The following is a 12134-nucleotide window of genomic DNA, read 5'->3' as shown; positions in this document are numbered from 1 at the left end:
AGTCCTGGGTTCAATCCCGGGCTCGGGCTCTTTCTGTGTGGAGTGTGCATGTTCTCCCCGTGACTGCGTGGGTTCTACTCCGGCTTCCCCCCACCTCCAAAGACACGCACCTGGGGATAGGCCCCTCCCACCTCCAAAGACATGCACCTGGGGATAGGTTGATTGGCAACACTAAATGGTCCCAAGTGTGTGAATGTTGTCTGTCTATCTGTGTTGGCCCTGCGATGAGGTGGCGACTTGTCCAGGGTGTACCCCGCCTTCCGCCCGATTGTAGCTGAGATAGGCTCCAGCGGTAGAAAATGGATGGATGGGAATACTCGTACTAGTTTGTTTTGAGTTGAGTTTGTTACTTGATCATTTGTGTTTAACTTTATCAAATGTATTTAATGTTTAACTTTATTATATTTGTGTTTGTATTTAATGTTTAAAGTTATGAATGTGATGGACATATTTAATGATTAATTGTAATACATTGTAATTGTAATAAATCATGTTGAACTTTATTACTGTAGTTATGTAACTTGTCCACTAGATGGCAGTGTTCATCAAAGTCATGGTATTGTAATCTTTTTTTTTTTTAAATGGGTAAATCAAACTTGTGTAATCGTCGTTGTTATGAAATGTTTAATCATATGCATCATCTTATTTAAATAAATACATATGTTAAACAATTATATCCCTAAATTGGTACTAGAAATGACAATAATTGCAGCATAAACTGCGATTCCACCGCCGCGGCAGAGTCAAGCTTGCGGGAACTACCCGGATGTGGTTCTTTCAAAACAAAAGCATGCATATATCTTCTGTTGGCAGCACAGCGCTTCCCAATTTAATATCAAACCACGAATAAAGTCAGTATCGTTCTTAGTGATCTTTATAGCCAATAAACGCGGGAAATGTTGACGTCTTCCGCCTTCTTCCGGTTGAACACGGAAGTGGTGTGACGTGCTTCCCGCGGCTTGACGTGTCTGCTCCTCGTGCACGTCGGAACTCACGCGCCGTCACAACATTCCTCCGAGGGACAAAGTGAAACCGGAACCGTTCGAATGATGGATCGATCACCGGAACATGTCCAGTCGGGAATGTCCATCTTCATAGATGTGAGTATTATTAATATTCATATTCATAGATGTAAGTATTATTAATATTCATATTCATAGATGTAAGTATTATTAATATTCATATTCATAGATGTAAGTATTATTAATATTCATATTCATAGATGTAAGTATTATTAATATTCATATTCATAGATGTAAGTATTAATATTTATATTTATAGATGTAAGTATTATTAATATTCATATTCATAGATGTAAGTATTAATATTCATATTCATAGATGTAAGTATTCATATTATATTTATAGATGTAAGTATTATCAATATTCATAGTCATAGATGTAAGTATTAATATTCACATTCATAGATGTAAGTATTAATATTCATTGTCATAGATGTAAGTATTATTCATATTCATAGATGTAAGTATTAATATTTATATTCATAGATGTAAGTATTAATATTCATATTCATAGATGTAAGTATTCATATTTATATTTATAGATGTAAGTATTATCAATATTCATAGTCATAGATGCAAGTATTAATATTCATATTCATAGATGTAAGTATTATTATTATAAATATTCATAGATGCAAGTATTAATATTTATATTCATTGATGTAAGTATTATTCATATTCATATTCATAGATGTAAGTATTATTAATATTCATATTCGTAGATGTAAGTATTATTAATATTCATAGATGTAAGTATTATTAATATTCATATTCATAGATGTACGTATTCATATTTATATTTATAGATGTAAGTATTAAAATTCATATTCATAGATGTAAGTATTATTAATATTCATATTCATAGATGCAAGTATTAATATTTATATTCATAGATGTAAGTATTATTAATATTCATATTCATAGATGTAAGTATTATTAATATTCATATTCATAGATGCAAGTATTAATATTTATATTCATAGATGTAAGTATTATTAATATTCATATTCATAGATGTAAGTATTATTAATATTCATATTCATAGATGTAAGTATTATTAATATTCATATTTATATATGTAAGTATTAATATTCATATTCGTAGATGTAAGTATTATTAATATTCATAGATGTAAGTATTATTAATATTCATAGATGTAAGTATTATTCATATTCATATTCATAGATGTAAGTATTAATATTCATATTCATAGATGTAAGTATTATTAATATTCATATTCATAGATGTAAGTATTATTCATATTCATATTCATAGATGTAAGTATTAATATTCATATTCATAGATGTAAGTATTATTAATATTAATATTCATAGATGTAAGTATTCATATGTATATTCATAGATGTAAGTATTATTAATATCCATATTCATAGATGTAAGTATTATTCATATTCATAGATGTAAGCATAAATATTTATATTTATAGATGTAAGTATTAATATTCACATTCATAGATGTAAGTATTATTAATATTAATATTCATAGATGTAAGTATTCATATGTATATTCATAGATGTAAGTATTATTAATATCCATATTCATAGATGTAAGTATTAATATTCATATTCATAGATGTAAGTATTAATATTCATATTCATAGATGTAAGTAATATTCATATTCATATTCATAGATGCAAGTATTAATATTTATATTCATAGATGTAAGTATTATTAATATTCATATTCATAGATGTAAGTATTCATATTTATATTTATAGATGTAAGTATTATCAATATTCATAGTCATAGATGTAAGTATTAATATTCATATTCATAGATGTAAGTATTATTATTATAAATATTCATAGATGCAAGTATTAATATTTATATTCATTGATGTAAGTATTATTAATATTCATATTCATAGATGTAAGTATTATTAATATTCATATTCGTAGATGTAAGTATTATTAATATTCATAGATGTAAGTATTATTAATATTCATATTCATAGATGTACGTATTCATATTTATATTTATAGATGTAAGTATTAAAATTCATATTCATAGATGTAAGTATTATTAATATTCATATTCATAGATGTAAGTATTATTAATATTCATATTTATATATGTAAGTATTAATATTCATATTCGTAGATGTAAGTATTATTAATATTCATAGATGTAAGTATTATTAATATTCATAGATGTAAGTATTATTCATATTCATATTCATAGATGTAAGTATTAATATTCATATTCATAGATGTAAGTATTATTAATATTCATATTCATAGATGTAAGTATTATTCATATTCATATTCATAGATGTAAGTATTAATATTCATATTCATAGATGTAAGTATTATTAATATTAATATTCATAGATGTAAGTATTCATATGTATATTCATAGATGTAAGTATTATTAATATCCATATTCATAGATGTAAGTATTATTCATATTCATAGATGTAAGCATAAATATTTATATTTATAGATGTAAGTATTAATATTCACATTCATAGATGTAAGTATTATTAATATTAATATTCATAGATGTAAGTATTCATATGTATATTCATAGATGTAAGTATTATTAATATCCATATTCATAGATGTAAGTATTAATATTCATATTCATAGATGTAAGTATTAATATTCATATTCATAGATGTAAGTAATATTCATATTCATATTCATAGATGCAAGTATTAATATTTATATTCATAGATGTAAGTATTATTAATATTCATATTCATAGATGTAAGTATTCATATTTATATTTATAGATGTAAGTATTATCAATATTCATAGTCATAGATGTAAGTATTAATATTCATATTCATAGATGTAAGTATTATTATTATAAATATTCATAGATGCAAGTATTAATATTTATATTCATTGATGTAAGTATTATTAATATTCATATTCATAGATGTAAGTATTATTAATATTCATATTCGTAGATGTAAGTATTATTAATATTCATAGATGTAAGTATTATTAATATTCATATTCATAGATGTACGTATTCATATTTATATTTATAGATGTAAGTATTAAAATTCATATTCATAGATGTAAGTATTATTAATATTCATATTCATAGATGCAAGTATTAATATTTATATTCATAGATGTAAGTATTATTAATATTCATATTCATAGATGTAAGTATTATTAATATTCATATTCATAGATGCAAGTATTAATATTTATATTCATAGATGTAAGTATTATTAATATTCATATTCATAGATGTAAGTATTATTAATATTCATATTTATATATGTAAGTATTAATATTCATATTCGTAGATGTAAGTATTATTAATATTCATAGATGTAAGTATTATTCATATTCATATTCATAGATGTAAGTATTAATATTCATATTCATAGATGTAAGTATTATTAATATTCATATTCATAGATGTAAGTATTATTAATATTCATATTCATAGATGTAAGTATTAATATTCATATTCATAGATGTAAGTATTATTAATATTCATATTCATAGATGTAAGTATTCATATGTATATTCATAGATGTAAGTATTATTAATATCCATATTCATAGATGTAAGTATTATTCATATTCATAGATGTAAGCATAAATATTTATATTTATAGATGTAAGTATTAATATTCACATTCATAGATGTAAGTATTATTAATATTAATATTCATAGATGTAAGTATTCATATGTATATTCATAGATGTAAGTATTATTAATATCCATATTCATAGATGTAAGTATTAATATTTATATTCATAGATGTAAGTATTAATATTCATATTCATAGATGTAAGTATTAATATTCATATTCATAGATGTAAGTAATATTAATATTCATATTCATAGATGTAAGTATCAATATTCATAGTCATAGATGTAAGTATTAATATTTATATTCATAGATGTAAGTATTAATATTTATATTCATAGATGTAAGTATTATTAATATTCATATTCATAGATGCAAGTATTAATATTTATATTCATAGATGTAAGTATTATTAATATTCATATTCATAGATGTAAGTATTCATATTTATATTTATAGATGTAAGTATTATCAATATTCATAGTCATAGATGTAAGTATTAATATTCACATTCATAGATGTAAGTATTAATATTCATTGTCATAGATGTAAGTATTATTCATATTCATAGATGTAAGTATTAATATTTATATTCATAGATGTAAGTATTAATATTCATATTCATAGATGTAAGTATTCATATTTATATTTATAGATGTAAGTATTATCAATATTCATAGTCATAGATGTAAGTATTATTAATATTCATATTCATAGATGTAAGTATTATTAATATTCATATTCATAGATGTAAGTATTATTATTATAAATATTCATAGATGCAAGTATTAATATTTATATTCATAGATGTAAGTATTATTAATATTCATATTCATAGATGTAAGTATTATTAATATTCATATTCGTAGATGTAAGTATTATTAATATTCATAGATGTAAGTATTATTAATATTCATATTCATAGATGTAAGTATTATTAATATTCATATTCGTAGATGTAAGTATTATTAATATTTATAGTCATAGATGTAAGTATTCATATTTATATTCATAGATGTAAGTATTATTAATATTCACATTCATAGATGTAAGTATTAATATTCATTGTCATAGATGTAAGTATTATTAATATTCATATTCATAGATATAAGCATTAATATTTATATTCATAGATGTAAGTATTAATATTCATATTCATAGATGTAAGTATTATTAATATTCATAGATGTAAGTATTATTAATATTCATATTCATAGATGTAAGTATTCATATTTATATTCATAGATGTAAGTATTATTAATATTCATAGATGTAAGTATTATTAATATTCATATTCATAGATGTAAGTATTCATATTTATATTCATAGATGTAAGTATTATTAATATTCATATTCATAGATGTAAGTATTAATATTTATATTTATAGATGTAAGTATTATTAATATTCACATTCATAGATGTAAGTATTATTAATATTCATATTCATAGATGTAAGTATTATTATTCACATTTATAGATGTGTGTGTGTGTGTGTGTGTGTGTGTGTGTGTGTGTGTGTGTGTGTGTGTGTGTGTGTGTGTGTGTGTGTGTGTGTAAGTGATATTAATATTGACTGTAATAATACAACAATATGTATATTATTATTATTATTATTATTATTATTATTATTATTACGAGTATGATTATTATTAGTAGTAGTAGTATTATTATAACATATTATTATTAATAGTATTATTATTATTATTATTACTAGTACTATTATTATTATGATTATTATTATTAGTAGTAGTATTACTTGTTACCAATTCTTGTAAAAAAACAAAAACAATTGACTAAAAAACTTCATAACAATGTTGTTATCAATCCTTGTAACTAAGTATCTTTGTAAGAATGGTGGTAACAATGTTACTTACAATAATAATAATATCGTAACAATCCTGGTACCGATCTTTGTAAAAAAAAAAAAAGAAATATCCGTAACAATCGTTGTAACAATCCTGGTACCGATCTTTGTAAAAAATAAAATAAAATAAAAAATATTTGTTACAAACTTTGTAACAATCATTGTAAAAATCGTCGTAACACTCTTAGTACCAATATCTGTAAAAAAAATAAAAAATAAAAATTATGTTTTAAAATATTTGTAACAATCATTGTAACAGGCTTGGTAACAACATTGGTAACAATCTTTTTAACAATCACTGTACAATCTTCTTATACTATGCTATGCTATGCCATATTATGCTATGCTATGCTATGCTATGCTACACTATGCTATGCTACACTATGCTATGCTATGCTATGCTATGCTATGCCATACTATGCTATGCTATGCTATGCTATGCTATGCTATGCCATATTATGCTATGCTATGCTATGCTATGCTATGCTATGCTATGCTATGCTATGCCAACTATTTAATTATGTTCAGTGTGGTCCTTTTATTTATTCCAGGACTGATGAAAACAAAATCTGCACTTTGTGACTTTGAAGTCATCAGGAGTAACAAGCTAGCTTTAGCACACTAACATGACACTTTCATCAGACCACCTGTTGTCTCCAATGTGAGACATCATCAATGATTCAGTCTCACACACACACACACACACACACACACACACACACACACACACACACACACACACACACACACACACACACACACGCACACTTTAAAAGCCTTTTGTGTCTTGTCCCCTCACAGATTGTACGGCGAGCAGATAAAAATGGTAAATATGAGATGATTTGGTGATGTGGTTTCCATGGAGACGGAGAAGTGACCACACCCATAAGGAAATATTCTCACAAAATATTATACTTTCTATTTGATTCATCACTTGTTACGTCTTCCATTAAGCACCAGGAACACTTTGATGGGATGGATTAAGCATGTAACAATCTTTGTAACAGTCTTTGTAACAGTCTTTGTAACAATATTTGTAACCATCTCTTTGTAACCGTCTTTGTAACAGTCTTTGTAACAGTCTGCGTAACAATCTTTGTAACAGTCTATGTAACAATCTTTGTAACAATCTTTGTAACAGTCTTTGTAACAGTCTTTGTAGCAATCTTTGTAACAGTCTTTGTAGCAGTCTTTGTAACAATCTTTGTAACAGTCTTTGTAGCAATCTTTGTAACAGTCTTTGTAACAGTCTTTGTAACAGTCTTTGTAGCCGTCTTTGTAACAGCCTTTGTAATCGTCTTTGTAGCAGTCTTTGTAACAATCTTTGTAACAGTCTTTGTAACAGCCTTTGTAACAGTCTTTGTAACAATCTTTGTAACAGTCTTTGTAACAATCTTTGTAACAATCTTTGCAACAGTCTTTGTAGCAGTCTTTGTAACAATCTTTATAACAGTCTTTGAAACAGCCTGTGTAACAATCTTTGTAACAGTCTTTGTAACAGTCTTTGTAACAACCTTTGTGACAGTCTTTGTAGCAATCTTTGTAACAGTCTTTGTAGCAGTCTTTGTAACAGCCTTTGTAACCGTCTTTGTAACAGTCTTTGTAACAATCTCTGTAACAGTCTTTGCAACAATCTTTGTAACAGTCTTTGTAACAGTCTTTGTAACAGTCTTTGCAACAATCTTTGTAACAGTCTTTGTAACAGTCTTTGTAACGGTATTTGTAACAGTCTTTGAAACAGTCTTTGTAACAATCTTTGTAACAGTCTTTGTAGCAGTCTTTGTAACAGCCTTTGTAACAGTCTTTGTAACAATCTTTGTAACAGTCTTTGTAACAGTCTTTGTAACAGTCTTTGTAGCAGTCTTTGTGACAGTCTTTGTAACAACCTTTGTGACAGTTTTTGTAACAATCTTTGTAACAGTCTTTGTAACAACCTTTGTAGCAGTCTTTGTAACAATATTTGTAACAATGTTTGTAACAGTCTTTGTAACAGTCTTTGTAACAGTCTTTGTAGCAGTCTTTGTAGCAGTCTTTGTAGCAGTCTTTGTAACAATCTTTGTAACAATCTTTGTAACAGTCTTTGAAACAGTCTGTGTAACAGTCTTTGTAACAGTCTTTGTAGCAGTCTTTGTAACAATCTTTGTAACAGTCTTTGTAGCAATCTTTGTAACAGTCTTTGTAGCAGTCTTTGTAACAGCCTTTGTAACCGTCTTTGTAACAGTCTTTGTAACAGTCTTTGTAACAATCTCTGTAACAGTCTTTGCAACAATCTTTGTAACAGTCTTTGTAACAATCTTTGAAACAGTCTTTGAAACAGTCTTTGTAACAATCTTTGTAACAGTCTTTGTAGCAGTCTTTGTAACAGCCTTTGTAACCGTCTTTGTAACAGTCTTTGTAACAATCTTTGTAACAGTCTTTGTGACAGTCTTTGTGGCAGTCTTTGTAACAGTCTTTGTAGCAGTCTTTGTAACAGTCTTTGTAACAACCTTTGTAACAGTTTTTGTAACAATCTTTGTAACAGTCTTTGTAACAACCTTTGTAGCAGTCTTTGTGACAATATTTGTAACAATGTTTGTAACAGTCTTTGTAACAGTCTTTGAAACAACATTTGAAACAATCTTTGAAACAATATTGTAACATTCTTTGTGGAAAATCTTTGTAACTATTTTTGTAACAATCTATGTGAAAATCTGTGTAACAACCTTTATAACAGTCTTTGTAACAATATTTGTAACAGTCTTTGTAACAATCTTTGTAACAATTTTTGTGACAGTCTTTGTAACAATCTTTGTAACAATTTTTGTGACAGTCTTTGTAACAGTCTTTGGAACAATATTTGAAACAATCTTTGAAACAATATTGCAACATTCTTTCTGAATTTTTTTTTAACTATTTTTGTAACAATCTATGTGAAAATCTGTGTAACAACCTTTATAACAGTCTTTGTAACAATATTTGTAACAGTCTTTGTAACAATCTTTGTAACAATTTTTGGAACGATCTTTGGAACAATCTTTGAAACAATTTTTGTAACATTCTTTGTGAAAATATTTGTACTATTTTTGTAACAATCTTTGTGAAAATCTGTGTAACGATCTTTGTAAGTTTTTGAAATAATCTTTGTAACAATCTTTGTAACATTCTTTGTGAAATATTTTTGTAACTATCTGACAATTTTTGCAACAATCGTTACAATCTTTGTGATAATCTCTGTAACTATCTTGGTACCAATCTTTGTATCAATTTTTGTGACAGTTTTTGGAAAATATTTGTAAGTATCTTTGCGACAATCTTTGTCAATCTTTGTAACACTATTTGTCACAATCTTTGTCACAATCTTTGTCACAATCTTTTTTGACAATCTTTTATGACAATCTTTTTTGACAATCTTTGTAACAATCTTCGTGAAAATCTTTGTAACTATCTTGTGACAATCTTTGGGACAGTCTATGTGACAGTTTTTGTCACAATCTTTGTAACAATCTTTGAAACAATCGTTGTAACTACCTTTGTAACAAGCTTCGAAACTATCTTTGTAACAATCTTTAACAATTTTCTGAAAATCTTTGTAACTGACCATTTTTGTAACAATCGTAACAATTTTTGTGATAATCTCTAACAATCTTGGTAACAATCTTTGCAACAATCGTAACAATTTTGTGACAGTCTTTGTAAAAATATTTGTAACTATCTTTGTGGCAATCTTTGTAACAAACTTTGTAACAATCTTCGTGAAAATCTTTGTAACAATCTTGGTAACAATCTTTGAAACAATCTTAGTTACTATCTTTGTAACTGTTTTTAAACATTTTTTGTAACAATATTTGTGAAAGTCTGTGTAACTATCTTTGTAACAGTCTTTGAAACAATCTTTGAAACTATTTTTGTAACATTCTTAGTGAAACTCTTTGTAACAGTCTTTTTTACATTCTTTGTGAAAATCTTTGTAAGTATCTGACCATTTTTGTAACAACCGTAACAACCTTTGTGATAATCTCTGTAACAATCTTGGCACTAATCTTTGTAACAATTTTTGTGGCAGTTTTTGTAAAATATTTGTAACTATCTTTGTGACAATCTTTGTCAATCTTTGTAACACTCTTTGTCACAATTTTTGTAAATTTTTTTTAACAATCTTCGTGAAAATCTTTGTAACTATCTTGTAACAATCTTTGTAACAGTCTGTGACAATCTTTGTCACAATCTTTGTCACAATCTTTGTAACAATCTTGGTAACAATATTTGAAACAATCTTTGTAACTATCTTTGTAACTGTCTTTAACAATATTTGTAACAATCTTGGTAACAATCTTAGTAAAAATCTTCCAAACTATCTTTGTGACAATCTTTAACAATTGTTGTAGAAATCTTTGTAACTATCTGACAATTTTTGTAACAATTGCAACAATATTTGTGTTAATGTCTGTAATAATCTTGGTAACAATCTTGGTAAAAAACAAAAACAAAAAACTTGGTAACAATCGTTGCAACAATCGTAACAATTTTTGTGATTTTTTTTTGTAAAAATATTTGTAACTATCTTTGTGACAATCTTTTCAATCTTTGTAACATTCTTTGTCACAATCTATGTCACAATCTTTGTGACAATCTTTGTCAATCTTTGTAACAATCTTTGTGAAAATCTTTGTAACAGTCTTTGAAACAATCTTTGAAACCATTTTTGTGACAGTGTTTGTAAAAACATTTATAATTCTCTTTGTGACAATCTTTGTAACAATCTTTGTGACAATCTTTGTAACAATCTTTATGACAATCTTTGTAACATTTTTGTAACACTCTTTGTAACTATCTTTGTAACAGTCTTTGAAACAATCTTTGAAACCCTTTTTGTAGCATTCTTTGTGACAATCTTTGTAACTATCTGACCATTTTTGTAACAACCGTAGCGATCTTTGTGATAATCTCTGTTTTTGTGAGAGTTTTTGTAAAATATTTTTAACTATCTTTGTCAATCTTTGTAACACTCTTTGTCACAATCTTTGTCACAATCTTTTTTGACAATCTTTGACAATTTGTGACAATATTTGTCAATCTTTGTCACAATTTTTGTAACAATCTTCGTGAAAATCTTTGTAACTATCGTGTAACAATCTGTGTGACAGTCTATGTGACACGCTTTGTCACAATCTTTGTCACAATCTTTTTTTGACAATCTTTGACAATCTTTGTCAATCTTTGTAACAATCTTTGTAACAATCTTTGTAACAATCTGTGTAACAATCTTTGTAACAATCTGTGTAACAATCTTTGTGACAATCTTTGTTACAATCTTTGTGACAATCTTTGTAACAATCTTTATGACAATCTTTGTAACATTTTTGTAACACTCTTTGTAACTATCTTTGTAACAGTCTTTGAAACAATCTTTGAAACCCTTTTTGTAGCATTCTTTGTGACAATCTTTGTAACTATCTGACCATTTTTGTAACAACCGTAACAATCTTTTTGATAATCTCTGTTTTTGTGAGAGTTTTTGTAAAATATTTTTAACTATCTTTGTCAATCTTTGTAACACTCTTTGTCACAATCTTTGTCACAATCTTTTTTGACAATCTTTGACAATTTGTGACAATATTTGTCAATCTTTGTCACAATTTTTGTAACAATCTTCGTGAAAATCTTTGTAACTATCGTGTAACAATCTGTGTG

The 12134-nt window shown here is 26.1% G+C and overlaps 1 protein-coding gene across 1 annotated transcript in view; it reads left to right on the top strand.

The window, feature by feature from the left end:
* Positions 1–1049: 1049 nt before the first annotated feature.
* Positions 1050–12134, top strand: part of necab1 (N-terminal EF-hand calcium binding protein 1) — a 50903-nt gene continuing 39818 nt past the window's right edge. The window contains exons 1-2 of the mRNA XM_061931049.2: positions 1050–1100; positions 7266–7290. Coding sequence (XP_061787033.2) covers positions 1050–1100; positions 7266–7290 — 76 coding nt within the window. The remainder of the gene's footprint in view (positions 1101–7265; positions 7291–12134) is intronic.

The sequence above is a fragment of the Nerophis lumbriciformis genome, linkage group LG37, assembly GCF_033978685.3.
Source record: "Nerophis lumbriciformis linkage group LG37, RoL_Nlum_v2.1, whole genome shotgun sequence".
Classification (NCBI taxonomy): domain Eukaryota; kingdom Metazoa; phylum Chordata; class Actinopteri; order Syngnathiformes; family Syngnathidae; genus Nerophis; species Nerophis lumbriciformis.
Note: the sequence above shows the minus strand (reverse complement) of the source record. Positions and strands in the feature narration are given on the sequence as shown.